Source organism: Salmo trutta, chromosome 4, assembly GCF_901001165.1.
Source record: "Salmo trutta chromosome 4, fSalTru1.1, whole genome shotgun sequence".
NCBI classification, from domain to species: Eukaryota; Metazoa; Chordata; class Actinopteri; order Salmoniformes; family Salmonidae; genus Salmo; species Salmo trutta.
In genome coordinates, this window is record NC_042960.1 from 15,265,596 (window position 1) to 15,287,027 (window position 21,432).

Genomic DNA, 21,432 nt, shown 5'->3' on the forward strand with positions numbered 1-21,432 from the left:
CTTAGAAAGTGTCACGTTACAGCACAGATGCTGTATTTTTGATAGAGATGCAACAGAAGGACAACAAATTGTCAGACAGAGCACTTCCTGTATGGAATCTTCTCAGGTTTTGGCCTGCCATATGAGTTCTGTTATAGTCACAGACACCATTCAAACAGTTTTAGAAACTTTAGAGTGTGTTCTATCCAAATCTACTAATTATATGCATATTCTCATTTCTGGGCAAGAGTAGTAACCAGTTTAAATAGGGTACGTTTTTTTATCCGGCCGTGAAAATACTGCCCCCTAGACCCAACAGGTTAAACAGCAGATTTTCTGACTGTACATACATAGAGGTAGTTAGCAAACTAGGACAAAGACCCCTCAGATACACCAATACTCCTTAGCCGGCCCACAAGAATGGAATGGTCTACCGTATCAAAAGCTTTGGCCATGTCAATAAAAATAGCAGCACAATATTGCTTAGAATCAAGGGCAATGGTGACATCATTGAGGACCTTTAAGGTTGCAATGACACATCCATAAACTGAGCGGAAACAAGATTGCATACCCGAGAGAACACTATACGAGAGCCAGTCAGCCTGATTATGCGTGTGCCGAGCCTTTCGCCAAATGCAATTCTTGAGGTGGAGTAACTCTGGAAGATCACGGTCGAACCAGGGGCTGAACCTGTTTTTAATTATAATTTTCTTTATGGGGGCGTGTCTGTTAGCAATACCACTGAAAATATTAATAAAAGAAGGTCCAAGCGTCTTCGACAGAGGGGATCAAGCTGATTCTATACCATTTTACAGAGGCCAGTTCATGAAGGAAGGCTTGCTCATTAAAGTTTTATAGCAAGCGTCTATGACAAATCAGGACAGGTGGTTTCACTGAGCAGCCATTACGAACACAGGCTGTAAAACAGTGATCACTAAGGTCATTACAGAAAACACCAGACTGATACCTATCAGGATTATTTGTGAGGATAATATCGAGGAGAGTAGCCTTTTCTGGGTGTTTGGAGTCATACGTTGTGGGAATGGTAATAATCTGAGAAAGATTTAGGGAGTCCCATTGCTGTAGGACTTGGTCAGGTGGTTTAAGCATGTCCCAGTTTAGGTCACCCAGCAGGACAAATTCATACTTAGTGTAAGGTAGAATTGATCATTAATGAACCTTTTACTGCAGTGGGCTATATCAGGGTCACAGAGTTATTCTTGGTAGTCTTAACAAATCTACTTTGAAACAAAAGTATTCCCCTCACACACATGGTTATGTGCTTAACAAAAATAATACACTTATACCATCTCAGATATAGAGTTGAAATGTAATACATTATGAGTTTACATTCCAATATTACACTTTATATACATCACAGAGGACTGAAATATAACAAAACTGTTTGACATAGAAACACCAGAATTTCGGCTTGTTTAAAAAAATAATGTTTATTAATTCTGAAATTCTGAAAAATATTTATAACATTCCACCCATGAAGCCATTAGGTAATTTGACTGCAGGAAGGGCTACATAAGCAGCAGGAAATATCCCAGATTGTGCCTTTAAATATACACATTTTCAAATATGACAACTACCAGTTTATCAAGTCAAGCCAGACAATGGGTGGAGAACTAAAGCTCAATGTATTTTGTGTTTGTAGGAAAATGCCTGTACTCGCTGTATGCTGAAAGCCTGCATCTGCTGCTTGTGGTACAGGAAGAAATGTCTAATGTACCTGAATCAAGTAAGTGTTCGATCAGAATCAGATTGATTGTCATCTGAGATGTTGATTATTCTTACTTTTACACGTAATATCATTGACAACAATCTATTTGATAAGGGAGACTCAGTCCAAGATGACAGCAATCACAAATTGCTATTGATGATACTTCTGTCTCTTGTTTGTCTGTTTTCACCACAGAACGAGTACACGGCGACAGGTTTCAACATCACCAGTTTTTGTACGTCGACATGTGACACCTTCATCCTCCTGGTAGAGAATGCCCTCAGATTGGCCACCACCAACACCGTGAGGGACTTTGTCCTCTTCCTGGGAAAGGTAACGGCCGCACAGCGATGCCAATTTTGGATTGTTAATCGTCAGTTCCTTATTTGTGTTTATTTTTCTAGTATAATAATACTAATCATTGTCTCTCTTTTCTCTGTCTATCTTTCTTTTTCTTTCCTCTTTTCTCCCTTTCCCACCCACCTTTCTTTCCATCTTTCCCTTCATCCATGAGTGTGTCTGTGTGTTGTAAGTCCAGGTACTGATCATCTCGTGCACGGCGTTCGCTGGCATGCTGGAGCTCAACTTCCAGCGGGACTAGACAGTGTGGGTCCTGCCCCTGCTCATCGTCTGCCTGTTCTCCTGGCTGGTGGCCCACTGCTTTCTGTCTGTCTTTGAGATTGTGGTAGATGTGCTCTTCCTCTGCTTCGCCGTGGACACCAAGCACAACGACGGCAGCCCCGGCCGTGCTCACTTTGGAAGAAAGATGGAGAATCGGGACGTTGCCTTATAAAGGCATAGGTGGAAAAAGTACCCAATCGTCATACTTGAGTAAAAGTAAAGATACCTTAATAGAAAATGACTAAAGTAAAAGTGAAAGTTACCCAGTAAAATACTACTTGAGTAAAAGATAAAAGTATTTGGTTTTAAATATACTTAAGTATCAAAAGTAAATGGAATTGCTAAAATGTATTTAAGTATCAAAAGTATAAATAATTTTAAAAAATCCTTATATTAAGCAAACAAGACGGCACAATTTTCTTTATTTTTTTATTGATGGATAGCCAGGGGCACACTCCAACACTCAGACATAATTTACAAACAAAGCATTTGTGTTTCGTGAGTCCGCCAGATCAGAGGCAATAGGGATGACCGGGGATGTTCTCTTGAATAGTGTGTGAATTAGACCATTTTCCTGTCAAAATGTAACGAGTACTTTTGGGTGTCAGGGAAAATGTATGGAGTAAAAAGTACCTTATTTTCTTTAAGAATGTAGTGAAGTAAAAGTAAAAGTTGGCAAAAGTATATATAGTAAAGTACAGACACCTAAAAAAAACTACTTAAGTAGTACATTAAAGTATTTTTGCTTAAGTACTTTACACCACTGTATATATGTCTCTGTTCCATTATCCACACTAGCATTCCAATGTATCACACTGTACATTCTTAGTGGTTTGTTAGTGTGGATAATGGAACATAGCCTTTGTTTTTACCGAGTACCACTTTTACTCCATTTCCAAATGGCGATTAGCATTTGTGCACATTTTACACCAAACTTACCCTGTTATCTCGTTCTTTCTCTCTCCCTCTTTAGGAGTTTGTACAGAACAGTAAGAACATGGCGGGAAGGGATCGGCCGGAGGCAGATGGAGACGGTGCTGAGATGAAGCCCATGGTGAGTTAAAAAAACTTTTCCAACAGAGAATACATTAATTTACCTCCATTATCTAGAGTCAGATTTAATATTTTTAACTAGGCAAGTGTGTTAAGAACAAATTCTTATGTACAATTGCAGCCTGTGAACAGTGGGTTAACTGCCTTGTTCAGGGACAGAACAACAGATTTTTACCTTGTCAGCTCAGAGATTCGAGCCACCAACCTGTCGGTTACTGGCCCAACACTCTAACCACTAGGCTACCTGCCGCCTCGGATGTAGGTGAGGATAAACCCAAAACGATGACGCTGATGAAGACGGTAGTAAAGTTTAACACTCCATTTGTTTATTGTTGTAGACTCATGGAGGTGGGACTTTTTCTTGACCAAACCAGAAGACGCAAACCAAAAGGCATTCCAAACGTTTCCATGATATTACGCCACTTCCAGGGACTACAATATTTTTGGTAACCTGTTTATTAAGTTATGGAACACGTTACATGAAAGCTTTGGATTTTTTAAAAAGCACAATGTGTTTTTGTGACAAATGTTTTAGGTAACAGAAGTACATCCATCAAGAATATTGTTAGTGTAGTTTGATGCTATTTTACAGGCTGCGAGTTGATGTTTTTAAGTCAAGCCTTTTGAGTCAAAGTATTGTGATTGATTTTGAAAATGCATTCCATGTCATCACTGTTATTTTGTCACCACTACCACGGTACACTACAAGTGTTTTGTATCTCAAATGAATTCTTGGATTGTGGTAATGATGATCATGTTCGCATCTTGTCTTGAATTGGTAAATCTAATACAATTTTGACAAATATAACCGACTAGCATAACAGAAACGTTCTTACATGGACATTTTTTAAAGTTTGTGATTTTTGATTTGTGAAAAGTTGTTCGTCCTCACCTGTTAACAGGATCATTTTAATATGGTGGATCAAATATGATGAGGATGTTTTATATTAGTTTAATATATGAAATGCAGGTCCTACAAATATTGAGGTTGTCTTATGCCAGAGGCAATGAATGATCATAACTGACAATACTTAAATTGTGGAAACATTGGGTCATTACTGCTTATTGAGTTTGTAATACTGCATCAATGAACAAAGGGATCGTATATGATCACTCGGCTAAGCATGCCTCTCCTTAATGTCAATATGCCTTGTCCATTGCTGTTCTGGTTAGTGTTTATTGGCTTATTTCACTGTAGAGTCTCTAGCCCTGCTCATTATACCTTATCCAACCTCTCAGTTCCCCCACCCACACATGCTATGACATCTTCTGGTTTCAATGATATTTCTAGAGACAATATCTCTCTCATAATCACTAAATGCCTAGGTTTACCTCCTCTGTACTCACATCCCACCATACCTTTGTCTGTACATTATACCTTGAAGCTATTTTATCGCCCCCAGATACCTGCTCCTTTTACTCTCTATTCTGGACGTCACAGACGACCAATTCTTATAGCTTTTAGCCGTACCCTCATACTTATCCTTCTCTGCTCCGCTGGGGATGTAGAGGTGAATCCAGGCCCTTCAGTGCCTGGCTCCACACCTACTCCCCAGGCGCTCTCTTTTGATGACTTCTGTAACCGTAATAGCCTTGGTTTCATGCATGTTAACATTAGAAGCCTCCTCCCTAAGTTTGTTTTATTCACTGCTTTAGCACACTCTGCCAACCCGGATGTCCTAGCTGTGTCTGAATCTTGGCTTAGGAAGTCCACCAAAAACTGTGAAATCTTCATCCCTAACTACAACGTTTTCAGACAAGATAGAACGACCAAAGGGGGCGGTGTTGCAATCTACTGCAGAGATAGCTTGCAGAGTTCTGTCCTGCTATCCAGGTCTGTACCCAAACAATTTGAACTTCTACTTTTAAAAATCCACCTCTCCAAAAACAAGTCTCTCACCGTTGCCGCCTGCTATAGACCCCCCTCGGCCCCTAGCTGTGCTCTGGACACCATATGTGAACTGATTGCCCCCCATCTATCTTCAGAGCTCGTGCTACTAGGCGACCTAAACTGGGACATGCTTAACACCCCAGCCATTCTACAATCCAAGCTTGATGCCCTCAATCTCACACAAATTATTAATGAACCCACCAGGTACAACCCCAAAGCCGCAAACACTGGCACCCTCATAGATATCATCCTAACCAATGTGCCCTCTAATTACACCTCTGCTGTTTTCAACCAAGATCTCAGCGATCACTGCCTCATTGCCTGCACCCGTAATGGGTCAGCGGTCAAACGACCTCCACTCATCACTGTCAAACGCTCCCTGAAACATTTCAACGAGCAAGCCTTTCTAATCGACCTGGCCCTGGTATCCTGGAAGGTTATTGACCTCATCCCGTCAGTAGAGGATGCCTGGTTATTTTTAAAAAATGCCTTCCTCTCCATCTTAAATAAGCATGCCCCTTTCAAGAAATTTAGAACCAGGAACAGATATAGCCCTTGGTTCTCCCCAGACCTGACTGCCCTTAACCAACACAAAAATATCCTGTGGCGTTCTGCATTAGCATCGAACTGCCCCCGCGATATGCAACTTTTTAGGGAAGTTAGAAACCAATACACACAGGCAGTTAGAAACGCCAAGGCTAGCTTTTTCAAACAGAAATTTGCTTCGTGCAACTCCAACTCTAAAAAGTTCTGGGACATTGTAAAGTCCATGGAGAATAAGAACACCTCCTCCCAACTGCCCACTGCACTGAGGATAGGAAACTCTGTCACCACCGATAAGCCCACTATAATTGAGAATTTCAATAAGCATTTTTCTACGGCTGGCCATGCTTTCCACCTAACTACCCCTACTGCATTCAACAGCACTGCACCCCCCACAGCTACTCGCCCAAGCCTCCCCCATTTCTCCTTCTCCCAAATCCATTCAGCTGATGTTCTGAAAGAGCTGCAAAATCTGGACCCCTACAAATCAGCTGGGCTTGACAATCTGGACCCTTTCTTTCTAAAATTATCTGCCGAAATTATTGCAACCCCTATTACTAGCCTGTTCAACCTCTCTTTCGTGTCGTCTGAGATTCCCATAGATTGGAAAGCAGCTGCTGTCATCCCCCTCTTCAAAGGAGGTGACACTCTTGACCCAAGTTGCTACAGACCTATATCCATCCTACCCTGCCTTTCTAAGGTCTTCGAAAGCCAAGTCAACAAACAGATTACCGACTATTTTGAATCCCACCGCACCCTCTCCGCTATGCAATCTGGTTTCAGAGCTGGTCATGGGTGCACCTCAGCCACGCTCAAGGTCCTAAACGACATCGTAACCGCCATCGATAAGAAACATTACTGTGCTGCCGTATTCATTGACCTGGCCAAAGCTTTTGACTCTGTTAATCACCACATCCTCATCGGCAGACTTAGTAGCCTTGGTTTCTCAAACGATTGCGTCGCCTGGTTCGCCATCTACTTCTCTGACAGAGTTCAGTGTGTCAAATCGGAGGGCCTACTGTCTGGACCTCTGGCAGTCTCTATGGGGGTACCACAGGGTTCAATTCTTGGGCCAACTCTTTTCTCTGTATACATAAATGATGTCGCTCTTGCTGCTGGTGAATCTCTGATCCACCTCTACGCAGACGACACCATTCTGTATACTTCTGGCCCTTCTTTGGACACTGTGTTAACAACCCTCCAGACGAGCTTCAATGCCATTCAACTCTCCTTCCGTGGTCTCCAACTGCTCCTAAACACAAGTAAAACTAAATGCATGCTCTTCAACCGATCGCTGCCTGCACCTGCCCGCCCATCCAGCATAACTTCTCTGGACGGTTCTAACTTAGAATTTGTGGACAACTACAAATACCTAGGTGTCTGGTTAGACTGTAAACTCTCCTTCCAGACTCACATCAATCATCTCCAATCCAAAGTGAAATCTAGAATTGGCTTCCTATTTCGCAACAAAGCATCCTTCACTCATGCTGCCAAACATACCCTCGTAAAACTGACCATCCTACCAATCCTCGACTTCGGCGATGTCATTTACAAAATAGCCTCCAATACCCTACTCAACAAGCTGGATGCAGTCTATCACAGTGCCATCCGTTTTGTCACCAAAGCCCCATATACAACCCACCACTGCGACCTGTATGCTCTCGTTGGCTGGCCTTCACTTCATCATCGTCGCCAAACACATTGGCTCCAGGTCATCTACAAGACCCTGCTAGGTAAAGTCCCCCCTTATCTCCGCTCACTGGTCACCATAGCAGCACCCACCTGTAGCACGCGCTCCAGCAGGTATATCTCTCTGGTCACCCCTAAAGCCAACTCCTCCTTTGGTCGTCTCTCCTTCCAGTTCTCAGCTGCCAATGATTGGAACGAACTACAAAAATCTCTAAAACTGGAAACACTTATCTCCCTCACTAGCTTTAAGCACCAGCTGTCAGAGCAGCTCACAGATCTCTGCACCTGTACATAGCCCATCTTTAATTGAGCCCAAACTACTACCTTTTCCCCTACTGTATTTATTTATTTTATTTATTTTGCTCCTTTGCACCATATTATTTATATTTTAACTTTTAACTTTCTTCAAACTACAAATCTACCATTCCAGTGTTTTTTCTTGCCATACTTTATTTACTTTGCCACCATGGCATTTTTTTGCCTTTACCTCCATTATCTCACATCATTTGCTCACATTGTATATAGTCTTATTTTTTTCTACTGCATCATTGATTGTATGTTGTTTTACTCCATGTGTAACTCTGTGTTTTTGTATGTTGTCGAACTGCTTTGCTTTATCTTGGCCAGGTCGCAATTGTAAATGAGAACTTGTTCTCAACTTGCCTACCTGGTTAAATAAAGGTGAAATAAAAATAAATAAAAATAAAATATGACTGGATCTCTATTCCCTTCATACGTTTTAACCAATCGTATTTTTGATAACATTTTTGTGCAGGGTAATAAAAGAAAGGAAAAGATGCTGTGTCCATCTGTTTGTGAGAGCTGTGAGGCAGGAGAGGATCCGTTCTATGGGGGACATGGGTTTGTGTCAGGATGTCCTAAAAACAATATATATATATATATACACCCAACAAAACAGTATATTTAATTAATACAATTAAATATTTGTGTTAATTAGGAAAAATCCCCGTATCAGCCCAGGGTTCAAAGTATTTGTTTTTCTGTGAAATACGTTACCTGCACTTGATTGAGCTCTCCTGATGCAACAGAATAAATTAAATAGTCCCAAAAGTACAGACTCTGCTCATCTGGCACTCCATACCTGCTCAATCAAACGCTCAAAGTATCTGAAAGAAAACAAATATATTGTGAACCCAGGTCTGTCCTGTACCCTGTGGTGGACATCAGGAATAAATCCCACCTGCCACTGACCCTCATCCTGTCGTCTATGCTGCGTCTGGCCCACTACAACCTGGGCAACGTGGCCAAAGGCTCCTTCATCATAACCCTGTTGAAGATCCCTGGTCTCATCCTCACCTACATCCACCACCAGCTCAAAGGAAAAGTATGTGTTTTATCAAAATCACTATCCTAAACCAACAACCTACTGAAGACTGGTTATATTATATTCACTGTCTTGGATCCACAGCCAGCTCAATGGAAAAGTATGTCCTTTATCGAAAGTGCAGAACTGTGTAACCAGCTCGAAGGCTGAGTAAGTATTTGACCACATTCACTTATACAGTAGCAACAACAAGCTAGAAGGGGCAATCTGTAGTTTCAAAATCCATTTTTGGACTTCTAAATGAATGATATACACCTATTGATTCTTGAAAAATATGACTTATAAATGCCTCATCAGCTTAGTTCAACTGTCACACCCCATTTGAACCCAAAATGTAAGCTTGTTTCTCTCCAATTTTTGTGAACATTTTAAATGTAAAAATAAACTGTATTGCCTCAAAACATGGTTAAAACTATAATTTTGATATAATGGATGGTCAGTCCTTGCATCCATAGCTCTGTCTATTAATCTGAGAGTGGTTAATTAGATCCAGGCACATCCCTCAGCTTTTTACCAAAGCACTTTGTTACTGTTTCAACTGTGGATTTGCGCTTTAAAGTCCTTTGTCACATTCACCTACATCCAAAACAAGTTCAAAGGCTGAGTACGTCCTTAATCACCACATTCACTTAGAGAGAGAATAAGCGGTTGAGAGAAACAGAGAAACGGAACGTCGCTTTAAGGGATGGTTTCAGTCTGTAATAATTATGGGTAAATTATATGAATAATCAAAGCAACATAACTTTAATTCCAGTTAATAGTCTTCATTTTCAGTAAATACAAGCATTTATTATCCATGTTAAGATATACAGAATACTTTACATTCTCATTTGAGGATACAATTTCAGAGGACAATGTGGATATTCAAATCATGTGACGTGTCAGTATGTTTACAATTTGAAAACGTGCATTTTAAAATATCTGGAAAAAACAGTTTCCTTTCCATCGTTGAATCAGCATGTGTGATTGACAGGAGAGATGATGAGAGGGGCTGAGTTTTGACCATCATCATCATCATCATCAGAGGGGCCGAAGTATGGAAAGAGTTTCTCTGTGAAGGTGCAGCCAGTGAAAGAGTATATATGAGACCTGGCCTCCACATCATAAAAGGAGACCTGACCCTCCTCATAGTCCACAAACACCCCCACCTTCTGGGGCTTCTCTCTCAGGTAGAGGAGGACAGGGGTGGAGGTGCAGCCATGGTAGTCATTCCCATCCCTTAGTATCACAGTCCAGCATCCATCCTCAGGGCTCAGTGTGATAATCCCCGTCCTGTCTATGGACTCTCTGGCCACTCCTAAACTCCAACTAGTCTTCCCCTTAACCATCACCTCATAGTAAAATCTTCCTGAGGAGAAGCCATCCTTTCCAAGGACAATTAAATGCTGATTAAACCTTTTTGGATTGTCAGGAAGATTCTGTGGTATTTCTCCACATCTTACTTGTTTCCCATCCTCAGACAGGATGAGGTAGAGATTTGCTGTATCAGGGTCCAGAGTCACATCCACCGTATACTGCTGAATCCTCTGCAGTTTCACTTCAGGCAGCTTTTCCATCTCTTTACTCAGTGCTTCTTCCATCTGGGACACAGCTCTCCTCACAGTCCCCACACACAGATCACTGTGAACACTGATCTCAGACCAGTCCTTGGTGGGTGGAGGGGTGTACACTATGGATGGGAAGTTCTGGAGAAGTTGGAGGTGGTCCTCAGTCTGTGAGAGCTGCTTCAGATCAGTGCTTCTCCTCTTTAGCTCAGTGATTTCCTGCTCCAGCTCTTTAATGAACCCTTCAGCCTGCCTCTCTACTGCTTTCTGCTTCTCCTCAATCACCTCAATGAGCTCAGCCTGGCTTTTCTCAATGGAACGAACCAGAGCAGTGAAGACCTGCACGCTGTCTGCTATCTCCCTCTCTACATCTCTCTTGCTGAGATCTACTGAGAGTCTGATCTCTTCAACCTTCTTCAGTCTCTCCTGGATAATCAGCTGCACTTCTGCCTCAGTTTTCCCCAGCTGAGCCTTCCTCTCTCCACACTCTTCCTCTATAGGGACAGTGTCATGAGTCTTGTGGTCTGCCTGACACACACATGTTTGACACACACATGTTTGGTCAGTCCTACAGAACAGCTCCAGGAGTCTGTCATGCTTTTTACAGATCCTGTCTTCCAGGTTCTCCACAGGGTCGATCAGTTTGTGTCTCTTTAAGGCTGGGGCTATCTGATGAGGCTCCAGGTGAGTCTCACAGTAAGATGTTAGACACACCAGGCAGGACTTCATGGCACTGAGCTTCTTCCCAGTGCAGACATCACAAGCTACTTTTCCGGGTTTGGGAGGGGACTCATCTTTACCTCTGTCTCTCATCCGTTTAAAATTCTCTACAACCTGTCTTAACGTTGTGTTGACACGAAGCTCAGGTTGTCTGTATAACTTCTCCTTACACAGAGGACATTGACACAGGTCATTGCTATCCCTGTACTTTGTGATACAGACCATGCAGAAGTTGTGTCCACATGAAGTGGTGACTGGCTCAGTGAACACATCCAGACATATAGAGCACAGGAACTGGTCTTCAGAAAGTAGAATGCTGGAGGAAGCCATATCTAGAGCGAGAGAACAAAGTCGAAACTGTAAAGCACAGTTAAAGTTCAAAGTTTTTAGTTAGCAAATTGCCGCAAACCTTCAGATCAAAATAATAATAGACTCCAGCTCCAGAATATAATCAATCAGTCATTAATACAATATTTATGTTTTTAACGGAGCCTATTCCATTTCCTGGAATTGGTCAGCTGTCAATAGTTTCAGTGTCATTGTCAACACGGCATTAAGAGACATTAACCAATCTTGATTAAAGTTGTTTAACCGTACTACATACAGTATTAATTTGACAATGTACTAAATATAGTTAAACATAGGTACTGTAGATGAAGAAAGCAGGAGACTACCATAAAATAAATATTCAAGGTAATACTTCTTCACCGATCGTTGTAAATCTCTACTCACCCGTGTTTGTGTAAAAAAGTGTGGGCGTGTTCTCAGATTTTGCTCTAGTATTTACTGTAGTTTAAAAAACATGAGGCTGTGTAGCCGTTTAAGAGAGATTTGAAATAGTTTAGAGTTTGAAATAGTTTATTCATGTGTGCAACGTACAACATGTCTAGCAACTTCAGTTTCACTTTAGCAAAGTGACATCAGCAGTCTCCTCCCCACCCAGTGCTGCTCTGGAACAGAATTAACCCTTCACATGGCTGATATATTGTTTTACCTTCTCAATACAACCAGGGTTGAACAGTTTAAACACGAGTGTTATAATTGTTTTTTTACTGATCTAGGTAGAAGTGTGAATCAGAAATGTGAAACAAGGACCTATTGCAGGTTTATGGAAGGTTTTCAGACATCAACAACAGAATTCTAATTCCACATTGGAATGAAAAAGTAGTGGCTGTCTTGTTAGATTTTACCATTCATTAAGAAGCAAGAAATTTCACAGATTGTGCCTTTAAACATACTCACTTTGACTTATACCAACTACCAGTTTATCAAGTCAAGCCAGACAATGGGTGAAAGGAGAAAATGCACAATGTCTTTACTGTTTGTAGGAAAATGCCTGTGCTCGCTGTATGCTGAAAAACTGCATCTGCTGCTTGTGGTGCCTGAAGAAGTGTCTAATGAAATGCAGGTCCTACAAATATTGAGGTTGTTTTGTGTTAAAGGCAATGCATGATCATCACTGACAATCCCTAAATTGTGGCAATATTGAGTTTGTCTCTTTCATATATTTTATTGGAGTTTAAAAAACAAATCTGCAGGACATAACAAAACATGCCACTTGGTGGCAGACAACCCACACAGCATCCATAAGCAACAACAGATAAAACAACACTGACAGACAATTGACAACAAAAACTAAGAGCAATAATGGTAATACAGTTATGGTCCTTTACGATGCCAAGACTGTGATCTTGAGCTTTGGTTAAAATACAATCAAATGGGTGCATCGTTCCAGACCTGTACAGGCCGTAAATCCCTAAATCGTGGCAACATTGGGTCATTACTGCATCATGAGATTGTAATTCTGTATTAATATATTCATGGACCAAGAGAAAAATGAAAACATAAAATAATTGATCTATCGTCTCTCTTAGTTTCATAATTTTCATTCAATTCGCAAGAGGCTGAATGTATCTCACTGGAGAAACATCCGCACGAGCGAAACAGCGTCGCTCTGTCTCAGTATGTGTAGGCCATCTATCTGATGCTGTCCGGTCCAAAAGAGTATAACATTGTTGCCGCCCATAGCATTGAATGCAAGGGAAGCCAGCGAGCATTTGGCCTCAGTTGATGAGAAAAGTATGAAATAATAGCCAATCAGAGCTAAACTGAGTGAGCTCAACTGTGAATGGTCCTGGAGCGCCAAAAAAAAGTGTCAATAGAAGCTGGTTTGGATTTGGCTTCTCTCCAATCGCATCGAGAGCATATGTCATTGACAGAAACAACTTGAATTCTTGCATCTCTTTGTGTTGTTGTCCATCGGTGGCTAGCTAGTTAGATAAATTTGTCTCTTTCCTAAATTAACCATGGATGGAGACAGGGATTTGGACTTGTGGTGTTACTTCATTCTCCATACTGGACACTGATTTTAATGGCGATTCTGATCCAACCATAAATACATACATAGTGCCCCTGGCCTGAGAGGATGGAAGTTCAATATGTAGCTTGATGTAGAAGGCTAATGTTACTTTAACTAGCTAACGTTGCCCATGAAATTAAGTTAAACTAGCGAGCAAGCATTGTAGCCAAGTAGCTTAGGACAACAAAAAACAACGTGTGTACTGTATGACAGAGTGATAAACCATTTCATCTCTATGAAAGTGAGGATGGCATTGGAGTTTCTGGACATACACACATAAACACATACAGAAATTAGAACCATGGACAGCCACATCATATTTAGCTTACCTTAATTGGACTAAATTGTTTTTGGTATCTTTTAGTTGTCACTGAATTAGACTAAGCATAAGATGATGTTGAAACGTTGAAGTTGAAATGGTGCTGGAATAGTGGAGGCAGCTCCTGTTGTCTTTGCGTCTTGCGGTAACTCTCCGTGGTTCTAAATCATTAGTGGTCCGAAAATGTCAGAAATGCTAACTTGCTGTAGGTCATGTAACTGTTTGTTCCATGCAATATGCTTTGGGGACTTCACTGGACAAAGGTTTCTCTCCGGTTTTGTGATGAAACAAAGGTTTGTTTGAATTTATTCTAAAACCTTTTTCAATGTGCCATTTCTGGCGCTGGACAACATGACAGGAAAATGTTTAATTTACCAGACATTTGAGAAATGTAACATCTATATGCATTAAAATCCAACCTGGACAGCCAGCGCCTTCAATAAATGAGGAAAGTTGGCTAATTAAATCATATTTACGTGTAATTAAAACCAGACTATAACAATTTACAGAACACTATTTATTGTGTTTCGATGTGTGGCATATGCAAAACTTTATAGCCAATTCATTTTTTATTTTTGGGGGGGTACTTTCCTAAAAAAATAGTTGTCCACCTTACGGTTCAGCTGTCAGAGATTTGATTACTAAATGTATCAGGGCATTGCAAAGGCTGATAGGCTTAGGTGTCCACTGTATGATATTAACATTTAAATAAATATATATATATATATATATATATATATATATACACGTAGCATCTATATAGGAAAATAAGCTTAGGCCTAACCCCAGAGAGAGATATGCTGGTGGCATGCTACGACACTGACATGCATTTTTTTTTATGGCAGATGGCTACGGCATCTGCTACACGGATATAGACACTCAGAAGGGGGGCAAATTTATAGGCTTTCAAGCTGAATATTTTGTATAATGATGAGCATTATATTGGTAGATTAATGGAGTAACTCTGGTAGGCCTGAAACTGTCTCCCTCACCTCAAGTTCAACTGTCGGAGTCAGCTGGAGCACAGGGGGGCACTGCCTTCATATCACAGGCCTGCAGTAGCTAAGGCTTAATAATAGCTACACCATACCAAAACTTCCCCAAATATTTCTAAACTTTATTAGGGTAATATCAAAAGTAAGTCAAGCCACTGTTTGTAGGGAAAATACGAGCAGAATGGTGAATGTAAACCCGGGAAAAAATACACTACCCTCCCCTGTAACCCCCAAAGCCCACACAACCCTCTCCAAAGCAATAAAAAATGTTTGACAAACCTCCCATATTTTGGATGACCCCTTCACAAGTAATACTCAATCTGTCCCTAACTGAGTAAAGAAGATTCAATTTTCGTTTGATGATGAGATTACAGAGGACATCCATGGAAATTCTAATCATGTGTCATGTAAACTGGCTAAATATGATAATTTCTAAACTGATATATTCAATGATTTGTGAATGTAATTAGTTGATTATCTGGTCCTTCTCCATCGTTGAATCAGTGTGTGTGATTGACAGGAGAGATGATGAGAGGGGCTGAGTTTTGACCATCATCATTATCAGAGGGGCCAAAGAATGGAAAGAGTTTCTCTGTAAAGGTGCAGCCAGTGAAAGAGTAGATATGAGACCTGGCCTCCACATCATAAAAGGAGACCAGACCCTCCTCATAGTCCACAAATAACCCCACATTCTGGGGCTTCTCTCTCAGGGAGAGGAGGACAGGGGGGGAGGTACCAGCTTTGTACACATTCTCATAGATCCAGGACACAGTCCAGAGTCCATCCTCAGTTCTCATTTTGATTTTCCCCTTCCTGTCAGTGGACTCTCTGGCCACTCCTAAATTCCATCTAGTCTTCCCCTTAACCGTCACCTCATAGTAAAATCTTCCTGAGGAGAAGCCATTCTTTCCAAGGACAAACCGATGACCATCAAACCTTTTTGAATTGGGAGGAAGATTCTGTGGTGTGTTTCCACGTCTTACTTGTTTCCCATCCTCAGACAGGATGAGTTTGGGATGTGCTGTATCAGGGTCCAGAGTCACATCCACTGCATACTGCTGAATCCTCTGCAGTTTGACTTCAGGCAGCTTCTCCATCTCTTTACTCAGTGCTTCTTCCATCTGGGATACAGCTCTCCTCACAGTCCCCACACACAGATCACTGTGAACACTGATCTCAGACCAGTCCTTGGTGGGTTGAGGGGTGCACACTAGAGATAGGAAGCTCTGGAGAAGTTGGAGGTGGTCCTCAGTCTGTGAGAGCTGCTTCAGATCAGTGCTTCTCCTCTTTAGCTCAGTGATTTCCTGCTCCAGATCTTTAATGAGCCCTTCTGCCTTCCTCTCTACTGCTTTCTGCTTCTCCTCAATCACTTTAAGAAGCTCAACCTGACTTTTCTCAACGGAGCGAACCAGAGCAGTGAAGACCTGCACGCTCTCTGCTATTTCCCTCTCTGCATATCTCTTGCTGAGATCTACTGAGAGTTTGATGTCTTTAACCTTCTTCAGTCGCTCCTGGATAATTTCCTGCAGTTCTGCTTCAGTTTTCCCCAGCTGAGCCTTCCTCTCTCCACACTCTTCCTCTATAGGGACAGTGTCATGAGTCTTGTGGTCTCCCTCAGTGCAGAACTGACACACACATGTCTGGTCAGTCCTGCAGAACAGCTCCAGGAGTCTGTCATGCTTCTTACACATCCTGTCTTCCAGGTTCTCCACAGGGTCGATCAGTTTGTGTCTCTTTAAGGGTGGGGCTATCTGATGAGGCTCCAGGTGAGTCTCACAGTAAGAGGTCTGACACACCAGGCAAGACTTCAGGGCCTTGCGCTTCGTCCCAGTGCAGACGTCACAGGGCACTTTTCCAGGTGTGGCAGGGGACTCATGTTTACTTCTGTCCCTCATCTTTCTATAATTCTCTACAACCTCTCTGAACGTTGTGTTAACACGAAACACAGGTTGTCTGTAGAACTTCTCCTTACACAGTGGACATTGGTACAGGTCCTTGCTATCCCAGTACTTTGTGATACAGACCATGCAGAAGTTGTGTCCACATGAAGTGGTGACTGGCTCAGTGAACACATCCAGACAGATGGAGCATAGGAACTGCTCTTCAGAAAGTAGAATGCTGGATGAAGCCATATCTAGAGAGAGAGAGAACAAAGTCGAAACTGTAAAGCATAGTTAAAGTTCAACGTTTTCATTTAGCAAATTGCAGCAAACCTTCAGATCAAATTAATAATTGACTCCAGCTCCAGATTATAATCAATCAGTCATTAATACAATATTTATGTTTTTAATGGAGACTATTCCATTTTTGGAATTGGTCAGCTGTCTATAGTTTCAGTGTCATTGTCAACACGGCATTAAGAGACATTAACCAATCTTGATTAAAGTTATTTAGCCGTACTACATACAGTATCATTTTAAAAATTTTATAAATATAGTTTAACATAGGTACCGTAGATAAACAAAACAGCAGATTAAAATAAATGTACACAGTAGTATTTCTTCACCAATCCTTGTAAATCTCTACTCACCTGTGCCTGTGTAAAAGAGTGTGGGCGTGTTCTCAGATTTCTCTCTAGTATTTTCAGTAGTTTAAAAAACATAGGAAGCTGTGTAGCGGTTTAAGAGAGATTTCTGAAGAGTTTAAGAGTTTATTCATGTGTGTGACATACAGCATGTTTAGTAACTTATGTTTCACTTTAGCAAAGTGACATCAACCTGCTCCTCCCCACCCAGTGTTGCTCTGTGCTCTGGAACAGAATTAACCCTTCACATGGCTGCTCTCTCTTCATTCTTGATGCATTGTTTTAGCTTCTCAATACAAACATGGTTAGCAGTTTAAACAGGAGTGTTATAATTGTTTCACAGATTTAGGAAGAATAAGTGTGAATCAGAAATGTGAAACAAGGACCTATTGCAGGTGTATTGAAGGTTTTCAGACAACAACAACAGAATTCTAATTCCACATTGGAATGAAAAAGTAGTGGCAGTCTTGTTAGATTTTACCATTCATTAAGAAGCAAGACATTTCACAGATTGTGCCTTTAAACATACTCACTTTGACTTATACCAACTACCAGTTTATCAAGTCAAGCCAGACAATGGGTGAAAGGAGAAAATGCACAATGTCTTTACTGTTTGTAGGAAAATGCCTGTACTCGCTGTATGCTGAAAGCCTGCATCTGCTGCTTGTGGTGCCTGAAGAAGTGTCCAATGAAATGCAGGTCCTACAAATATTGAGGTTGTCTTATATTAAAGGCAATGCATGATCACAACTGACAATCCCTAAATTTTGGCCACATTGGATCATTACTGCTTACTAAGTTTGTCTCTTTCATATATTTTATTGGAGTTTAAAAAATATATCTGTAGGACATAAAACATGCCACTTGGTGGCAGACTAACCACACAGCATCCATAAGCAACAGATAAAACAACACTGACAGACAATTGACAACAAAAACAAAGAGCAATAATGGTAATACAGTTATGGTCCTTTACAATGCCAAGACTGTGATCTTGAGCTTTGGTTAAAATACAATCAAATGGGTGCATCGTTCCAGACCTGTACAGGCCGTAAATCCCTAAATCGTGGCAACATTGGGTCATTACTGCATCATGAGATTGTAATTCTGTATTAATATATTCATGGACCAAGAGAAAAATGAAAACATATAAAATAATTGATCTATCGTCTCTCTTAGTTTCCTAATTTTCCTTCAATTCGCAAGAGGCTGAATGTATCTCACCGGAGAAACATCCGCACGAGCGAAACAGCGTCGCTCTGTCTCAGTATGTGTAGGCCATCTATCTGATGCTGTCTGGTCCAAAAGAGTATAACATTGTTGCCGCCCATAGCATTGAATGCAAGGGAAGCCAGCGAGCATTTGGCTTCAGTTGATAAAAAAGTATGTCAGTGCTAAATCAGTGCTAAACTGAGTGAGCTCAACTGTGAATGGTCCTGGCGCACCAAAAAAAAGTGTCAATAGAAGCTGGTTTGGATTTGGCTTCTCTCCAATCGCATCGAGAGCATACGTCATTGACAGAAACAACTTGAATTCTTGCATCTCTTTGTGTTGTTGTCCTCCGGTGGCTAGCTAGCTAGATAAAATTGTCTCTTTCCTAAATTAACCATGGATGGAGACAGGGATTTGGACTTGTGGTGTTACTTCATTCTCCATACTGGACACTGATTTTAATGGCGATTCTGATCCAACCATAAATACATACATAGTGCCCCTGGCCTGAGAGGATGGAAGTTCAATATGTAACTTGATGTAGAAGGCTAATGTTACTGTAACTAGCTAACGTTGCCCATGAAATTAAGTTAAACTAGCGAGCAAGCATTGTAGCCAAGTAGCCTAGGACAACAAAAAACAATGTGTCTACTGTATGACAGAGTGATAAACCATTTCATCTCCATGAAAGTGAGGATGGCATTGGAGTTTCTGGACATACACACATAAACACATACAGAAATTAGAACCATGGACAACCACATCATATTTAGCTTACCTTAATTGGACTAAATTGTTTTTGGTATCTTTTAGTTGTCACTGAATTAGACTAAGCATAAGATGATGTTGAAACGTTGAAGTTGAAATGGTGCTGGAATAGTGGAGGCAGCTCCTGTTGTCTTTGCGTCTTGCGGTAACTCTCCGTGGTTCTAAATCATTAGTGGTCCGAAAATGTCAGAAATGCTAACTTGCTGTAGGTCATGTAACTGTTTGTTCCATGCAATATGCTTTGGGGACTTCACTGGACAAAGGTTGCTCTCCGGTTTTGTGATGAAACAAAGGTTTGTTTGAATTCATTCTGCCACTGTGTCTTCTTATTGTCTCGGCCTTAGATCTATATATCATGGTGGCAAGGCATATGATCAAACATTATTGAGCAAATAACGCAATTAACACAACACATAGGTTGTAATATGGCTGTTTTTCTGGCTTCCCCGGTGATTTTACCCACACACAGCTACTGTGCACCACACAACCAATAAACAAAGCATACCAACTTTGGGCACTTCTACATCATGGTTTGCATTTTCAACACCACATTAAATAGACTATGTCAATCTCGACAAACAGAAAATACATCCCTTCCTACCTTGTAGGCTTAACCGGTATTGAAGGTTTGGCTTGGCAATCTCTGAATGTCATAACAAAAATGTTTTTTTGTAACAGATGTCTCTTTCCATTCATCAATTGGACGCTGCAGAGATCAGATTGATTATATTTGTCAGTAAAAAAATATCCTTGTATACACAAAGATTTTCTTAAGTGACTGGGATTGAACAATAAAGTCAGGGTCGTGCAGTATTTCCATTGTGGTCCCTATTTATTTTTAATTTTTTTACATAGATACATATACAATTACATAGATACAGACACATTACAGAGATACAGACACATTACAGAGATACAGACACATTGCGTAGATAAAGACGCATTGCATAGATACAGACACATTGCTTAGATACAGACACATTACATAGATACAACCTCTAGATGAGTATGAGGGGGGAGTTTAAGTACAGTTATTACAAGCTTGTTTAGCTGGTAGCTTATTCTTTAGATGTTTGGGGCTGCTGGTGAACCATGATGTGCAGACATAATCAAAGTGACACTGGACTATCGCCCTTCAAATCAAATCAAATGTATTGGTCACATACTCGGGTTTAGCAGATGTTATTGCGTGTGTAGCGAAAATGCTTGTGCTTCTAGCTCCGACAGTGCAGTAATATCTAACAATGAATATCTAACAGCTTCACAACATATACCCAAAATACACGTAAATCTAAGTAAGTTATGGATTAAGAATGAATACATATACACTACCATTCAAAGGTTTGGGGTCACTTAGAAATGTCCTTATTTTTTAAAGAAAAGCACATTTTCTATCCTTTAAAATAACATCAAATTGATCAAAAATACAGTGCAGACATTGTTAATGTTGTAAATGACTATTGTAGCTGGAAAAGGTTTGTTTTTTATGGAATATCTACACAGGCGAACAGAGGCCCATTATCAGCAACCATTACTCCCATGTTCCAATGGCACGTTGTGTTAGCTAATCAAAGTTTTTAATTTTAAAAGGCTAATTGATCATTAGAAAACCCTTTTGCAATTATGTTAGCACAGCTGAAAACTGTTGTCCTGATTAAAGAAGCAATACAAGTGGCTTTCTTTAGACTAGTTGAGTATCTGGAGCTTTAGCATTTGTGGGTTCGATTACAGGCTCAAAATGTCCAGAAACAAAGTACTTTCTTCTGAAACTCGTCAGTCTATTCTTGCTCTGAAAAATAAAGGCTATTCCAAGAAATTGCCAAGAAACTGAAGATCTCGTACAACGCTGTGTACTACTCCCTTCACAGAACAGCTCAAACTGGCTCTAACCAGAATATAAAGAGGAGTGGGAGGCCCCGGTGCACAACTGAGCAAAAGGACAAGTACATTAGAGTGTCTGGTTTGAGAAACAGACGCCTCACAAGTCCTCAACTGGCAGCTTCATTAAATAGTACCCGCAAAACACCAGTCTCAACGTCAACAGTGAAGAGGCATCTCTGGGATGCTGGCTTTCTATGCAGAGTTGCAAAGAAAAAGCCATATCTCAGACTGGCCAATAAAAAGAAAATATTAAGATGGGC

General features: G+C 40.8%; 2 protein-coding genes across 5 annotated transcripts in view; both read right to left on the reverse strand.

Moving 5' to 3' along the window:
• The window catches only part of LOC115191886 (E3 ubiquitin-protein ligase TRIM39-like), a 25,232-nt gene extending 13,309 nt beyond the window's left edge, over positions 1-11,923 (reverse strand). Inside the window, exon 1 of the mRNA XM_029749887.1 lies at positions 11,847-11,923. The gene's annotated coding sequence lies outside the window, so the exon portion shown is untranslated. The remainder of the gene's footprint in view (positions 1-11,846) is intronic.
• LOC115191884 (E3 ubiquitin-protein ligase TRIM39-like) lies at positions 9,572-17,490 on the reverse strand. 4 transcript variants are annotated; one of them, XM_029749881.1, is made up of 3 exons: positions 17,324-17,490; positions 16,395-16,921; positions 9,572-10,916 (listed from the first exon to the last, which is right to left on the reverse strand). In XM_029749881.1, exons 2-3 carry the CDS (start codon positions 16,917-16,919, stop codon positions 9,804-9,806), a joined length of 1,638 nt encoding a protein of 545 aa, XP_029605741.1. In that variant the 5' UTR covers positions 16,920-16,921; positions 17,324-17,490; the 3' UTR covers positions 9,572-9,803. The 4 variants fall into 4 exon arrangements, with proteins under 4 accessions (XP_029605741.1, XP_029605743.1, XP_029605740.1 ...); XM_029749883.1 differs by having other exon boundaries at positions 9,572-10,886; positions 16,365-16,921; XM_029749880.1 differs by lacking the exons at positions 16,395-16,921; positions 17,324-17,490 and adding an exon at positions 11,847-11,985 and having other exon boundaries at positions 9,573-11,446.
• Positions 17,491-21,432: the final 3,942 nt, after the last annotated feature.

What these genes read in the sequence shown, in the direction of transcription:
- LOC115191884 (XM_029749880.1), bottom strand. Translation starts at nt 11,444, where the DNA reads ATGGCTTCCTCCAGCATTCTACTTTCTGAAGACCAGTTCCTGTGCTCT.